The sequence below is a fragment of the Oncorhynchus mykiss genome, chromosome 2 (genome assembly GCF_013265735.2).
Source record: "Oncorhynchus mykiss isolate Arlee chromosome 2, USDA_OmykA_1.1, whole genome shotgun sequence".
NCBI lineage: Eukaryota > Metazoa > Chordata > Actinopteri > Salmoniformes > Salmonidae > Oncorhynchus > Oncorhynchus mykiss.
The window spans coordinates 61471760-61489505 of NC_048566.1; the positions used below are offsets into that span (position 1 = coordinate 61471760).

The 17746-nt window shown below is 41.8% G+C and overlaps 1 protein-coding gene across 1 annotated transcript; it reads left to right on the forward strand.

The window, feature by feature from the left end:
* The first annotated feature begins 5351 nt into the window (after positions 1 to 5351).
* LOC110493325 (leucine-rich repeat-containing protein 10) lies at positions 5352 to 8057 on the forward strand. The gene has a single exon (XM_021567588.2). The coding sequence runs from the start codon at positions 5939 to 5941 to the stop codon at positions 6803 to 6805; it is 867 nt and encodes a 288-aa protein (XP_021423263.2). The 5' UTR covers positions 5352 to 5938; the 3' UTR covers positions 6806 to 8057.
* Positions 8058 to 17746: the final 9689 nt, after the last annotated feature.

Genomic DNA, 17746 nt, shown 5'->3' on the forward strand with positions numbered 1-17746 from the left:
TTTTTTATTTTAATACATTTACAAAAATTTCTAAAAACCTGTTTTTGCTTTCTCATTATTTATTCAACTTTATGCACAAAACCATTACCAAGTCGCATTATGCTGGTGTCTAATTGTGATGTCTAATTCCTATTGGAATCCAGCCTGAGTGTGGATATTCAACAACTTTTATTCACCAACAATCTGCATTCAGAATAACTGCCAGATTTAGAACGATGAACAATACATCACGCAAGCAGCCACAACAGTCAGTAGGAGTGTCCATGATTGAGTCTTTGAATGAAGAGATTGAGATTGCCCATCCTTGACCTAAACTATCTAAATTGGAAAAAACATTTCAAGCATACACTACAGGCTACATATTGTAGTGAAAATAAGTTAAACAACAATAAGTTACTGAATTTTTACAGCCGAATGCTGGTTACTTGAGACTATACCTCACTTGGGATTTGAACTCACAAATTCTTGGGTGCTAATGACCTGCATTTCCTGCTACGCCACCAGGTCTGTGGGCATGACAGAGATTGGCCACAGATTTAATGGCAGGAATACAGTTCTGTAATTTGCTGAATGTTGCCCAGAATCAAGTCAATAATTGTCCGACAAAACCACTTTACTTGATGTAAACAATTATAAAACACAATACTTGATTAAAAATCGAATTTGGGTCTTACTGCTAGTAGCACATGAAAACGCACTAAAAAACATATTCATACATGGCAAACAGATAGTCAAAAAATAAACAAAAGGAAGTTTGTTTTGAAATGTTTGACATATTGTCACGCCCTGACCTTAGATATATCTGTTTTGCTATATATTTTGGTTAGGTCAGGGTGTGACTAGGGTGGGTACTCTAGTTTTTGTATGTCTAGGGTTTTTGTATGTCTAGGGGGTTTTGTATGTCTATGTTGGCCTGATATGGTTCCCAATCAGAGACAGCTGATTATCGTTGTATTTAGGTAGCCATTTTCGTAATTTGTGTTGTGGGATCTTGTCTACATTTAGTTGCCTGAGTGCACAACAGTAGCGGTTTGTTCGTGCTTTTGTTGTTTTGTTCAGTGAGTTTCGGATTATTAAAATTATGTGGAACTCTACTCACGCTGCGCCTTGGTCTCATCATTATGACGACCGTGACACATATCTTAGAGATATAAGAAGGATCATTAAATGTGTATATATACACAGTACCAGTCAAAAGTTTGGACACATACTCATTGAAGTGTTTTCCTTTATTTCTACTATTACTATATTGTAGAATAATAGTGAAGATATAAAAACTATGAGAACATATGGAATCATGTAGTAACCAAAAAAGTGTTAAATGTTATATTTGAGATTCTTCAAAGTAGCCAACCTTCGCCTTGACAGCTTTGCAGACTCTTGGCATTCTCTCAACTAACTTCACCTGGAATGCTTTTCCAACAGTCTTGAAGGAGTTCCCACATTTGCTGAGCAATTGTTGGCTGCTTTTCCTTCACTCTGCGGTCCAACTCATCCCAAACCATCTCAACTGGGTTGAGGTCTGGTGATTGTGGAGGCCAGGTCATCTGATGCAGCACTCCATCACTCTCCTTCTTAGTCAAATAGCCCTTACACAGCCTGGAGGTGTGTTGGGTCATTGTCCTGTTGAAAAACAACTAAGCACAAACCAGATGGGAAGTGTTTAGTCCCACAGTCCTTAGCTTAGTGATGAGCTTCGTGGGCACTATGATGTTGAACGCTGAGCTGTAGTTGATGAACAGCATTCTGACATAGGTGTTCCTTTTGTCCAGGTGAGAAAGGGCAGTGTGGAGTGCGATTGAGATTGCGTCATCTGTGGATCTGGTGGGGCGGTATGCGAATTGGAGTGAGTCTATTGTGTCTGGGAGGATGCTGTTGATGTGAGCCATGACCAGCCTTTCAAAGCACTTCATGGCTACAGACGTAGTTTGATGGATTTTGCGACAGCACTTGAAGAAACCTTCAAAGTTCTTGACATTTTCATTTTGAATGACTCCAACCTAAGTGTATTTAAACTTCCGACCTCAACTGTGTACACTACCGTTCAAAAGTTTGGGGTCACTTGAAATGTCTTTGTTTTTCATGAAAACATACATGAAATGAGTTGAAAAATGAATAGGAAATATAGTCAAGACGTTGACAATAATGATTTTTAATTGAAATAATAAGAGTGTCCTTCAAACCTTGCCTTTGTCAAAGAATCCTCCATTTACAGTAATTACAGCCTTGCAGACCTTTGGCATTCTAGTTGTCAATTTGTTGAGGTAATCTGATGCTTCCATGATTCCTGAAGCACCTCCCACAAGTTGGATTGGCTTGATGGGCAGTTCGTACGTACCATACGATCAAGCTGCTCCCACAACAGCTCAATAGGGTTGAGATCCGGTGATAGGCTAGCCACTCCATTATAGACAGAATACCAGCTGACTGCTTCTACCCTAAATAGTTCTTGCTTAGTTTGGTGCTATGCTTTGGGTCATTGCCATGTTGTAGGAGGAAATTGGCTCCAATTAAGCGCCGTTCGGGTATGGCTTGGCATTGCAAAATGGATTGACAGCCTTCCTTCTTCAAGATGCCTTTTACCCTGTACAAATCTCCCACTTTACCACCACCAAAGCACCCCCAGACCATCACATTGCCTCCACCATGCTTGACAGATAGCGTCAAGCACTCCTCCAGCATCTTTTCGTTTTTTCTGCGTCACATGAATGTTCTTCTTTGTGATCCGAACACCTCAAACTTAGATTTGTCTGTCCATAGCACTTTTTTTTCCCAATCTTCCTCTGTCCAGTGTCTGTGTTATTTTGCCAATCTTAATCTTTTCATTTTATTGGCCAGTCTGAGATATGGCTTTTTCTTTGCAACTTTGCCTAGAAGGCCAGCATCCCGGAGTCGCCTCTTCACTGTTGACGTTGAGACTGGTGTTTTGTGGGTACTATTTAATGAAGCTGCCAGTTGAGGACTTGTGAGGCTTCTGTTTCTCATACTTGTTCTTGTCCTCTTGCTCAGTTGTGTACTGGGGCCTCCCACTCCTCTTTCTATTCTGGTTAAAGACAGTTTGCCCTGTTCTGTGAAAGGAGTAGTACACAGCATTGTATGAGATCTTCATTTTCTTGGCAATTTCTCGCATGGAATAGCCTCCATTTCTCAGAACAAGAGTAGACTGATGAGTTTCAGAAGAAAGTTATTTGTTTCTGGCCATTTTGAGCCTGTAAACGAACCCATAAATGCTGATGCTCCAGATACTCAACTAGAGATGGACTAAAGAAGGACAGTTTTATTGCTTCTTTAATTAGCACAACAGTTTTCAGCTGTGCTAACATAATTGCAAAAGGGTTTTCTAATGATCAATTAGCATTTTAAAAGGATAAACTTGGATTAGCTAATGCAATGTGCCATTGGAACACAGGAGTGATGGTTGCTGATAATGGGCCTCTGTACCCCTATGTAGATATTCATTCAAAATCAGCCGTTTCCAGGTACAATAGTCATTTACAACATTAACAATGTCTACACTGTATTTCTGATCAATTTGATGTTATTGTAATGGACAAAAAATTTGCTTCTCTTTCAAAAACAAGGACATTTCTAAGTGACTACAAACTTTTGAATGGTAGTGTATATATATGGTAGTGTATATATATTATATATTCCCCCATATTTAACCTCTACTTCCATATATACTCCCATACATTTTTAAACTGGTACCGGGCTACCTTCATATGAGTCTTGTGATGCTTCTGGGTATCCTAGAGCAAATCCGGCATGTACGTGTTTGTGAGAGTCTCACCTTTTGGTGGTGGGGTCATATCAGTGTGTAGTCCAAACGGTTTGGATGCTACAGACGTTTTTGTGAGAAGACCGATTTTTGGGGTGACTCCTATTCTGATAATAACCAGCTGTAGTTCTGCCACCTTCAACCGCAGGTGCGGAAAGCTGATGTCTGCTGATGTGGTAGATTGAGACACAGCCCATTCAAATAAACTGATATCTCTAGCTTAATCAGACGTATATTGATCGGGATGTTTTTATTATGCTAATTAGTTTGTATTATGCTAATTTTATTGTGCTAATTAAAAACTCCAGGGGGTTCATTATTGTACTCACAGATCCTGTGGCACAGCAGGAATGTCAGGTTGCTGGCAACCGAGAGGTTGTGAGTTTAAATCCCAAGTGATGTTGACTCCCAAGTAATGCACACTTTGCTGGTCTGCAAAACCATGTCCATCATTATCATATTTCCCAGCATGCTCTTTTGCTGATAGATTTTTTGAATTGTTTGTTTCAATATCTGTTTTGGCATGTAGATTGATTGATTAATCTATCTTGTGCTACACAAAGATAAATAATTGACCTTTTTCTAAACAAATTCAATCTGTTAGTTGGATATATTGCACCTGTTATTGAAATGGTTGATCTAGTTTAGATTGTTTAGCTAGTCTCAAATTTTTATCTTTCTAACCCTAGCAGTCTTTTTGAATGCTGATTGTGGGAATCCACTCTGCCTGGATTCCAAAAGAAATTAAACATCACTTTGCAAACCAGTATAATGTGACTTGATGCTGGCTTTCCTCTAGCTTATGCTGGTCACCAATGTCCAAAACACAACGAAGGCTAGTCACCAGCAAAAACACAACGAAGGCTAGCCACCAGCAAAAACACAACGAAGGCTAGTCACCAGCAAAAACACAATGAAGGCTAGTCACCAGCAAAAACACAACGAAGGCTGGTCACCAGCAAAAACACATCAATGGCTGGTCACCTGCAAAATACAACAAAGGCTGGTCTGCCAGTGAAAAACACAATGAAGGCTGGTCTGCCAGCATAACTGGTCTAGCTAGACCATGCTGGTCAGCTAGACCATGCTGGTGTGAGCTGTGAGTGGGACCTCACACACTCACAGCTCACACCAAGTCAATGTGAACGAAGCAGACAGGACTCCCTAACCTGGGGTTGACGAAGCCCAGACCACTCTGGCATTTACACCTCCCTCATTCGCTGCTTTACTTTTTTTGGGAGGCTGTTACTTCATTTTCCACTCCCTACAGCAAACATTTCAAACCACCCGATGATTTACTGGTTTTCCAGTTTGACCAAAACACTCTCTGGCTCTCTCACATGGCTGCCTGCAACACTGTGCCATAGCTCAGAAACATGACAGGCAGCCTCTGCTAACAGTCACAAATTCTGCACATCATAGTGAAGGGCGAATGGCCACTTGTGTGGCGATGTTAAAGGTATGAATCACAGGCTGTGTGAGGGCTTGTATACGGACGGAATGTAGATGACCTCCCATGCTTTCTTTATTTAACACCTCTTACACTTATCAACTGACTACATTCTGTTCTGTAGACCATAGCCCACCCCCCGCTCTCTCCCGTTATGAAGACGGGAAAAGTCATTAAGCACAAATGGGGAGGAGTGAGCAGCTCGTCATTTGCTTTTGCTTGAGAGGCAAAGCTCAGAACCATAGACAGACAGAGAGAGAGCCAACAGAGGTCTGTGCAAGGGTATGGGAATATCAGCAACACTTTCACTATGTGGGATACAACAATGGCATACCACTATTTGGGGGAACGCTGGCAAACATAATTTGGAAGTCTGTTTTTTGAGAGACCGTCATGTATAATCTCCAGTTTTGTGGGGGTCACAACAGAATTGGCTGATGCATGGACCGGTAGCTTGACATTGGAATTGCCTTTCAGGGTTTCAATCAAGTCGTAAGTTATTCACTCATATAGTGTGATATTTCATGTTTTATTCTTGTTTTTTTCTATAAAATAGCAACAGACTTGACAGCTTATATTGCTAAGTAATCATGAAAGATAAGGAATGGACTTTCCTGGACTTTCTTCCATGAGCCCCTCACTCCTCCCTCACCTCTGTGGCTAAATCAGAGGTGAGTGAGGGGCAGCATCAGGTTGAGGACAGGGTGTTCATGATGGGGAACGTCATGCGTGGCGCTGTGGCCTTCATCCCCTCCGAGCGCTGCCAGCGTTTCCTGGTGGGCGACCTAAAGGAGATGCCTCTTGATCGGACACTAGACCTGAGCAATTTCCAGCTGCGTCGGCTTCCTATGGCTGCCTGCCTGTTCAATGAGCTGGTAAAGCTTTACCTGAGTGGCAACAACCTGAACACCCTACCTGCAGACCTGCAGGACCTGAGGAAGCTGCAGCTCCTAGCTTTAGACTTTAACAGTTTCGAAGAGCTGCCTGCGGCGGTGTGTCAGCTACCCCAGCTTAACATCCTGTATCTGGGCAACAACAAGCTCTGGAGCCTCCCCCGGGAGCTGCGTGAGTTGAAAGAACTTAATACCCTTTGGTTGGAGACAAACCGCTTCATTGAGTTCCCTAGTGTAGTCTGCGACCTCTCCAACCTCAAGACCCTCCATCTGGGGTACAACCAGATAAGCAAACTGCCAATGGAGCTCAGTGGGCTGAAGGAGCTGAGGAGTATCTGGCTAGCCGGGAACCAGCTGTTTGAGTTCCCGCCAGTGTTGCTTGCCATGCACTTTCTGACTGTGATTGATGTGGACAGCAACAACATCTGCCGTTTTCCCGGTCTCTCCCACTTGCAGGGGTTAAAACTGGTAATCTACGACCACAACCCCTGTGTGAACGCACCTGTGGTCGGGGAGGGGGTCAGGAGGGTTGGACGCTGGGCGGACAGCTCAGATGATGAAGAGGATGGTGAGGATGGGTCGAAAGTGTGTGAGACGCTGACTGAGGTGAAGGAGCTTGCCACAGAGCTTGCCTCAGAGGGAGAATTGGACACACTACTTGAAAAGGGTCGTGGAACAATCTGACCTTCAGCCGTGGATAGGCTGGAGAACAGGATGCCAGTCAAGTGGAGCACTTACTGGAGAGCGGCCATTTGTCTCGGCATGTTACACAAGCAGACAGGCCTGATGGTGTTGGCTTCCAAATATGGTAAAGCCAATAATATGGACCTAAACACAGATGACAAATAATAAGCCATTACAATTGGTTTTCCATCATGATGAAACATGGACCTCATGAAAAGCTCCAGGAGAAATCTCACATGAAGTTCTCTATTACATAACTGTCTGCAGACTTGAATGAAATTGTGGCTAGTTTTTAGTTAATTTAACAGGTGATTATCCAATTTAAATAATTTATTGAGTCATGAAGAAATTCTACCAGGTGTCCCTATTCATGAACTTTTGCTGGGGGCAGTATACTGTTTGTATAGCATTGAGTACAGAGCAAATTCTCCTGTGTTAAATCAATACTGACTGTATAAATGTAACACTGGCCATGGCTACACAGGTCCACACTTTTGAGTGTTAAATGAACACTGTGCTTAGTGCTGACACTATTACACTTTGTCAGTGTTAAGGAATTAAAACTTTCAGTGTTGTGCAATAACACCTTATATTGTATTTTTACCCATTACAAGGTCACACAGTTGGGTTAAGGACATTACAATAATGTTTCAAGTCTTTATTGTAACATGCTCTTATGTAAGAGTTTATAAAAACATCAGAACTGGAAGCAGACATGCTCAAATGTTTATTAACATAACTATAGACCACTTAAACTAGTACAACGCTTCCACTCACAGGTGGCCAAAAATACCTAATTGAAAGCCACGTCCCAATAAACCACACCTCAAATATAATTTCCCAGTGTGCCTTGCCTTTTCGAGTGAATTGTATCCTTAACGCCCATGACTGTATTAGTTAGTGACAGAGGCATCGTTGTTAAATTAATTCTTTTTCAGTCCTGTGGACTTCAAGTGGGTTCCTACTGTAGGCAAATGTTATCATTAAAATGAAACTGTTTATGACAATACATTACATATATCATAAAGACCTTACTTTGACGGCCAAGTTTTACACAGTGGTGTTAGGAACCTCCTGGTTTACAAGCCACATCAGGCCTGCAAGTCATATTATGCTGGTTTGCTAAATTATATGTAATTTCTATTGGAATCCAGCCAGAGTTAGGACAGCCAACAATTTAAAAAATTTATTCACCCGCATCCTGCGCTAATAATGATTATCAGGGTTAGGAACATTGATAAAAGAGACTACCTAAACCATTTAAACTGGAACAATGGGCGCAATAAATCTACATTGAACAAAAATATAAACGCAACATGCAACAATTTTAAAGATTTTACTGAGTTACAGTTCATATAAGGAAATCATTCAATTGAAATCATTGAATTAGGCCCTAATCTATGGATTTCACATGACTGGGTATACAGATATGCATCTGTTGGTCACAGATACTGTAAAAAAAGGTAGGGGCATAGATCAGAAAATCCGTCATTATCTGGTGTGACTACCATTTGCCTCATGCAGTGACATCACCTTCGCATAGAGTTGATCAGGCTGGAATGTTGTCCCAAACCTCTCTAATGGCTGTGCAAAGTTGCTGGATATTGGTGGCAACTGGAACACGCTGCAGTACACGTCGATCCACAGCATCCCAAACATGCTCAATGAGTGACATGTCTGGTGACTATGCAGGCCATGGAAGAACTAGGACATTTTCAGCTTCCAGGAAAAGTGTACAGATCCTTGCGACATGGGGCCGTGCATTATCATGCCGAAACATGAGGTGATGGCGGCAGATGAATGGCATGATAATGGTCGTCAGGATCTTGTTACGGTATCCCTGTGCATTCAAATTGCCATCGACAAAATGCAATTGTGTTTATTGTCTGTAGCTTATGCCTGCCCATACCATAACCCCACCGCCACCATGGAGCACTGTGTTCACAACATTGACATTAGCAAACCGCACACCCACAGCACGCCATACCTGATGGCTGTCTGCCATCTGCCTGTTACAGTTCATGGATTCATCCGTGAAGAGCACACTGCTCCAGTGTGTCAGTGGCCATCGAAAATTAGCATTTGCCCACTGAAGTCAGTTAAGATGCCGAACTGCAGTTAGGTCAAGACTCTGGTGACTACAACGAGCACGCAGATGAGCTTCCCTGAGACAGTTTCTGACCGTTTGTGATGAAATTCTTCTGTTGTTCAAACCCACTGTTTCATCAGCTGTCCAGGTGGCTGGTCTCAGATGATCCCGCAGGTGACAAAGCCAGGTGTTAAGGTCATGGGCTGGCGTGGTTATACATGGTCTGTGGTTGTGAAGCCAGTTCGAAATACTGCCAAATTCTCTAAAACAACATTGAGAAATCAACATTCAATTCTCTGGCAACAGCTCTGGTGGATATTCTTGCAGTCAGCCTGCTAATTGCAACTGTGCAAAACTTGAACGATCTGGGGCATTGTGTCGTGTGACAAAACTGCACATTTTAGAGTAGACTTTTATTGTCACCAGCACAAGGTACACCTCTGTAAAGATCATGCTGTTTAATCAGCTTCTTGATATGCCACCCCGGTCAGGTGGATGGATTCATTTAGATTTTTAAAATGTTATTTATCTTTATGTAGCATAAGATGAATCAATCAACGTACATGCAAAAACACAGATATTAAAAACAATTGTGAGAAAATCTAACTGCAGTAGAGTAAGCATGAAAATATTATAATGATGGGCATGGTTTTGATGGGAATGTTTTACTCTCCACAGAGTAAAACTGACACAATCACACTCTCATATTCAACACTTTTTATTAACACCAATGAGTGTTACATTCACTCTTAGAAAGTTAAATGAACTCCTGAATCAACACTAGAAATGTTACACTGAAAAATCAACACTTGGTAACACTGGTCAATTTGCTGTGTAGATATTATTTTCATGAAAGGATTGTATACAGATATTGTCGTCATAGGCTCTTACAGAGCAGTGTTGAGACACTTCTTAGTTATCAGAATTTACATAGACCTACTTCATTTTCCAAATTTCTCGAGAATATGAAATACTGTCTCAACCTGCCAAGCCTTATTTCGGTGAGGTGATTAACATCTTTGATATATGGTTAAAGTCAAGCTACATCTTTCATCCAGAATGATGCATAATTTAGGTTATATGACAGGTAGGGCCGTAGATTTGATTTAAAGGTGTTTAATGGGTTTTTAATATTATCACAGGAGCTTCTTACCTACAATAAAAACACAGCTGTATGAGACTAGCTAAAGAAATGACACACAGGTTAAATATTGTGCTACCTGAGAGAACACTATAAACCCCAATGTGCTGTCGTTACTCAAAACATTGGAGGAAACCTCTTGCACTTAATATATCTCAGTACAGTTACTTAAAGTGATTTTGTAGTCATTACTCAAACCAATAGAGTCACTGTGACCCTGTAGGCGGTCCAGATTTGGAGTTTTATCAGCTTGAACATTTTGAGTAATGTCCCCACTAAGGCCATATTCCAACTACGAGATATGAAATGAGTCTGAGAAGCTGTGGCGAAAGAGCCCACTGTGCACAGATGTCAATTCAACATCAATTCCACTTTGGTTCAATGTAATTTTGTTGAAATTACGTGGAAACAACATTGATTCAACCAGTGTGTTCCCAGTGGGAGATTTCTACTTTTCAATTCACATTGCATCCTTGCCTTACCTTTCGTTGTGGCTGGCAATGCAACATTCTTGGTCACAGTACCCACTATAGCCAGTAAACACAATTATTCAACAATGACAGAAACCTTTCTTCTAAAACACATTACACTATTCAATAATGCAAAAATTCTCAAGCATGTGGAGACACAGTTGGGTTTGTTTTCTGGTCTGTAGGCTACACATGACATTTTAGCTTCAAGACAAAAGCACAGAGTTGCTAACAGAATGTCTTCAAGTAACATTAGTTTATCAAAAATTAACAATTAACCTTCTCATACGAATATAAAAGTACACTGGGTCTACCTGAGTTTAACACAGGCTTATGAGATCGTATCTGTTTTGTTCTATGAGATAATAGCAGTTAGTTAACCCTACAAAACAACTATACATTTTCCCATTGGTGAAAAATATATCTTCTAACCTTCAATTCAGCACCTGGAATGCACGTGATGTCAACGTCTGGAATCAACATAATTTCGCTTACTGGGATGTTGGACTTATTAGCTATGGATTTGGAATTTCTGTATCCCAATTTGCCAAGGCAAAAAATTATGGAATGCCGTTTGGGCCTTTGCGTGTCAAAAAAGATACACGTCAGTGTTATTTGACGTGTCAAATAACACTATTTGACATGTCAAATAAGCTTGTTGACCAATCAGGACCTGAATATGACTTCACATCACAATAATTTAACACGTTCATACATTTTTTACGTAACTGTTACACATTGATTACACCATCACTCGTATTTCTTACGTCACAACGATTCATCGATACGTATCGATGCTGGTAAAGTTGTCTCGCGCATCTACAGTGTTGGTCATAAAAAAGCTAGCAAGCTCAGGGAGGCAAACAATGTTCTTCTCCAAAAACAGAAAAATTACAATCTGTTTCGGTAGCTATAGTTAGCTAGCTAGCTAGGTGTCGTCATCTAAAATAACCCTAATTCAAAATAAAAGTATGGAATTGACAGTGATGCAAATGAATACAAACAGCATAATTATACCATAATTGAACAGATCGAGCTAAACGAGGCTGGAATGTTGCTATATAAAATTTTAAAAAGACAATAATTTGTTAATTTGACAAAAAATTGTTGAAATCACACTGGATGCATTATACTTCAGAATTGCATTGGGGGCATACCTATTTAACTGTTCAGCCTTACCTATGGATTGTGGATCAATGACATGGGGTATCAGTCTACTCAGTGACACCCAGAGAACATTAGCGTTGTAGCTCTTATTGCGTGAATTGAGCCACATGTATTGTCAACCTATGCATTGAACACTAGTTCAGAGGAAAAACAATAGTGCGTGAATGAATGATTTGTAGTCTGATAACTCTGAGGAGGACGCTGGGAAAAAATATATTGGGTAATAAGTAGACTGATACCCCATTTAATTTATCCCCAATCCTTAGGTAAAGCTGTACAGTGCAATATGAATGTCAATACAGACAATAGGCTGACTGGGGAGGTGATTTCACAGTCACAGACCTGCGATAAGAGCTACAACGCTAATATTTGCATAAACCCTTCACAGTTGTGTTCTGTGGGTGTCACATAGTAGATTGATACCCCAATTTCACTGCTTCACATTCCATCCTTGTTTAACATTATTTAGTCTAAATATGGCATGATTCCACCAATTGCGTCACTTTCAAATATGTACTTTTATATTGAAGGCAAAATAGATTCCACTTTTGTGCCTAATCCTTGTTGTGGCTAGCTTCACAACACATAACCCAGTCGAGCGTCACTAGCCAGATGAAGCTAGCTATCTGCTTATAACGTTAGCTTTGGGCAACAGGGTTAAGTAGCTGGCTAGCTATTTATTTTCATGAACTGAAGTTCAATTTCAATAGGCGAACAACAAGTGGCAACCTATCTAGTACTTACTCACAAGGATTCCTAAATCATTGCTAAGAATAATGAAAATGACTGGAGTTTCTAATTGTCATTGTTTTCAGGCTGGTTGTATTGGTGCTAGCTAGGTACCAAGCTAAAGCTAGCTACCCCAGAAGTTGCGGTTGAACAAATAATGCCTTATTACCAAAGCGGTATTGTAAACACATCGTTCTTTGCCGGTGTTTGCTTGTTTGCAGACTTTTATGTACAGTTTTGACAGTGCTACTAGTAGTGGTTGCGCGGTTGCGCTTGGCTTTCACGTGCAAATTCAGAACATACATCATTCTATAATAGAACTGTTATTTGACGTGTCAAATGAAAAGCTTATTTGACTCGTCAAATAGTGGTATTTGACGTGTATCTTTTTTGACATACAAAGACCCAAACGGCGTTCCAAATTTTTTTGAAATACTGATATTTCAGTGGAGGATATACACTTATTTGTTTTTTACATAGCTGAGTGCCCACTCAGCTGTCTATGTAGCTGCTGTGCTGAGTGCCCCGCTTCCCCCTCTTTGATGCCTCGGTCTGGTCACTCGTCTAGCCTACAAACTTCATGCTGTACACAAAACTGTTCGAACTATTGTATTCCCTCAGTAGGCTATTAAGCATAAGCACATTTTCCTAAAAGCTTTGTTGTTCACAAATCTGTTCGAACTATTGTATTCCATGCCTCAGTAAGCATACTGTTAATAATGGGATATGTAGGAGGGTGAGCCGGTCAAGGATCGATTCAGACAAGGTGGTCTATTGTATGACAAGTGACAGTTTAATTATGAGTAAAGATATCTGGTACAACGTATACGGGCCATTTCATTCGGTTCTTAAGGAACCAGCAGAAAAAGAAGCGCAGATAACAGAGTGCACATGTCTCATATACAGAACAGAAAGTAGGTTGATTCTAGAAGATCGGGTCTTCGGGTTGGTTCAGGCTGAGGTGTAGTCTTCTTGGATTGGCCCTGTTGGGCCGTCCGTCATCCCTCTGAGTCTTGTTCTTTGTCACACAATGTTCAGCTAAAAAGGAGATTAGGTGTGTGCGCTGTCCTCAGTCACACAATGTTCGGCTAGAAAGGAGATTAGGTGTGTGCGCTGGTTTCTGCAAGTCAAGGCTGTCTCTTCCTCCCAATGTGTGGGTGTATGTCTTATCTGTGTGTCCTCGGCAGTTAGTGTGTGTAATGTGTGTGTGCTGTGTGTGTGGGTGTGGGAGCTATCCTGTATGGGACCTAACATGTTTTACTGTGAAAATACGTTGTCTCAGTTATAGCAATGTAATAGCAGTAGGTTGGTCACCTGCATAAGAAATAGCACTTCCTTACAAATCCCTCTCTTCACGTCTCCCCAGAGACGTGACACAACCTAACTAGATCCAGACACAAAAAGAAAACTTTTCCCAGAAGGAAAAGTTTTGTGATTCCCTCTCTTCACATCTCCTAAGAGATGTGACATAAACTAGGCTAACAATTACAAAGTTTAAAATACCTTCATGTTCTCCATTCGATCCCACTATGTACTAGATTGGCTACCAGCCACCTAGGAACTTGCAACCCTCATGTCAAAAGAGAACAACAGCTCATTCAAAAACAGAACAAAAGAAAATGATGTGAAATTTAAGCCCCCCTTTTTGACACCCACTAGGGTGTCACTCATTATCCCTTATTTCAGCAGTCATAGCATTTCATGAAAAGAAAAAACAAAACCTAGTAGGCACTCTCAACCTCATCCTCAAATTCGGGCAGGTCATTAGCAAGCAGAGGAAACATCTGGGAAAGGGGGGAAGGGTCAATAGCTCTAGAGATAACCCTAGTGGTGAGGGAACGAATACATGGAATGCAACAGCATCCACAGAGAACCAAAATGGCCGCGAACACCGAAATGGAGACCAAAATGGAGGAGACCAGGGTTTTATATTTACCAAAGGCACTCATCCAGGAGTCCCACATTGATACATTGAGGTATCAATCCCAGAATGAGATTTCATTTTACCATTAAGAGTCCTCAAACCTTCTAGGGCTACGGTCAAGCTACCATCACTAGCAGTGTTATTAGGGATAAAAGTACAGCATTGTTCCCCAAACATAGAACAGACACCTCCTTTCTCAGCTAGGAGCATGTCAACTGCGATACGATTCTGGAATGTATTCTATCCACATTTTTATTAACAGTGCACCACCAACAAATGGAGGACTCAAACCCAGCTGCCACCTGATCCACCAACTTGTACTCGTCAGGAACTCCCCTTGGGACTCCAATGGCGTCTATGTACGTCGGATCACCACTAGATGGGGTGGTGGCACGCCTGGAACGTCCCCTCCAATATTCAGGGTTCACCCCCTGGACCCTAAGGATGAGGTCTCCAGCCTCTGTAGGGTAGATAGAAACAGGCAAAAGGAGAGTAACAAGTGTAACAAGCTTCCAGTAGTATTGGAGGGTAATTTATCAAACAGGACAGTGTTGCCACACCACCACCTCACATCTGCTCTGGATATTGGACTGAAACTCCCAACAATGTTGATTGTATCCAGACACCAATTCCCAGGAACCTGTCCCACATTAGTACCGCCTCCCGTCATTTTGACACAGGTGAAATGTGCCCTGGCAACCTTGTTGGAAAACAATGGTTTCCTAGCAGTAGATTTAGTCATGGGATAGACAGCATCCCAGGCAGAGCAATTACAACTGGGGTTATCCGTAGTCATTAATGGGATTAAACATGTTAGAGTCACATCTGTAACAGACTTCTTAAAACACGGTATGATGCAAGCAGCACAACACATCAATAATAAAAATACAAGAATTAGGGTCAGAAATCCAGTAACCACCATACCAGTGTACTTACCAAACCAGGCTCCCAACCAAAAGAACAGTCCAGACTCCTCCACCCCCGCCATGGTCCTCATCTCAGCAGATAGTGCACCAAGCCCATTAAAGGCCTTAGCTATACCACCATCTGGAGTGGTGTTATTAGGAATATACGTGCAACATTGTTCACCGAACATCTTGCAGACTGTCTGGCAACCCTAGATGTGGCCTCAAGCTGTTCAGACAGACCAGTGAGTGCATCACGGGGGTAATTCACAAAACGCTGTTGATTATAGTAGATATAACTGATCCATGCAGTCTGTCTAGCATCCACTATGGCTGGACCTATAATAGGTAGTAAGTGCCAGAGTCCATCATTCCTACCCAAGGCCTGAAACTCATGAGGAACCCCCACTGGCACTCCCAACAGGTTAGTGTGTATGTCAACTACATCCTCTGTCCATGGAGCACTACATCTATGTCTCCCATGGGATGGAATGTTTTCAGGTCCCCTGGATACAGAACCCAACAGCTGTTCAGAAGTAACATCAACAATGGTCAGTGTAATTATCAAACTGGTCAGAGCACACGTACCTTGCCAGTCTCCTCTAAGAATGGGTCTCAGTACTCTTTTGGGTCCACATATCCACCACACATCAGCCAGACCACTAGTTTGGTTTAGGCCTGTAACTGGCCAAGTGGCATAAATGGTTATGTTACTGCTGCAATCAGCTTCAGGCAATCTCCCATAGTCCATGCCACTACCTGTACCCGTGATGCAACTGTAATTGCCCCCATATGCCTTAACACCCCAAGGGGCCCGATGAGGAGGTACTGTAGGAAACACAAGGCTCAAAGAGGAACAGAGGGTTGAATTGGGCTGAACCTGGTAAAAACCTCTCAGAATACACAACCACCCTTCTCCTTCTCCTTCTCCTATAGCAAATGGGTGTGTAGCCAGAACAAGTCTAGCATGACTACAAATAGTGCAGTCCTTTCTTCTCATGGTTTTAGCTGTGTACCTCATATAAGACAGCCACAAATTGTCCCTACCATCAAAACCAGTCTCAGTGCCTAATTGATCAATAGCTGTGTAGTCTCTAACATTAATTACCTGAATAGGATTTTTTAACACAGTGGTGGTAGGTGGCAGGTTCGGTCCAGGGGTGGTAGAGGAGTGTGTCTGGCCCTGGTTCGTCTGGGACCTCTGGTTTTGGCAGCTCCCTAATAGAAAACACACCCATCGTGTCTGTCCCGGTCCTTTGTAGTCCGAGGGTGTAAGTGCCTGCATCAGAGAGCTTAATAGTTTTGATGGTTAGTAGGATTTCATCACCTTTACAAAGTTCAACAGTGCTCCCAGGTTTTCCCCATATGATGGAAAACCTATCCACCTTTGTGGGATCCCCTATGCTATAAGAATACCCTCTTCTCCAATCCTAGAATTGTCTTAAGTTGGTTATCATGTAATCCCCATATGGACACCCTCCCCCATTACACAGGTACACTGACACTCCTGTAAAGCCCCACCCTCTCCCAGAGAACACATCACTAGCAAGAGCCAGACACATCTTCACTTCTATGAACAAAAACAGGGGTGACAGGACAGGGAGGGTTACTTCATTCGAGAGATGGCCCCCGGAATCCTGTTAATTCCAGTTCTCCTCTCGAACACTGTTTATTGTTCGACAGTGTCAGTGTCCTACCCTTCCCCGTGCGATATGAATCCGGGTAGCTCTTTCAGCTAGCTGTCACCAGGAGTCCTTGTATGGTCCCCCCAACAAGCCTCTGGGACTGGATTGAGTGACTTCACCTGTAGTTCACCTGTAATGCATAAAATCCTGGACATACAGGCTTGGTTAACAAACAGTTTCTCATATGTTTTATCTGATTATATCTTTAGTTTCTTATCCAGTTCGCCCCATCCTATCCTAGACCACAATTTACCCATCCCCCTTTTGATACCTGGCTCTGCCCAGGTAACAACCTTACCTACTCTAAATAATGACTTAGGTAAGATTAGTATATTATCCTTCTGTTCTGACATTATCATGTAGGAGCGCCCCTTTCATTTTCCACATGTCCAATTATCCCTTTTGTCTCCACTCAGTAACTGTTATCTACACATTCTGTTATCTTTGCTCGTCCTGGCTCCCTTTTAAAACTTATCCTCTCTGCTCTCCAACCTTCAAGGTCTCTGCAGTGCAGGGGAGGGCTCTTCTGTCTGCCTTTTCCCCTTATCTGTCTGTAGCTCGTTTTCTCATGTTTCCAAATTTGAACTAAATGTCTCACTGTTTGGCTTTATCTAAACTCATGGATTTTTTTTTTTTAGAAAAACATGTCTATGGTGGCACTTTCTAAAGTCCTTATATAGGTTAATTAAACCCCACTATAATTAATTTACCTTAAAAAATAAAAACAAAAACAAACCGTATTACCCATGACCACAAATTAAATATTCAAATGGCACCCCCTATATACAGGTGTTAAAACCAAACACAAATATCTCAATTTCTTCCCTGCCC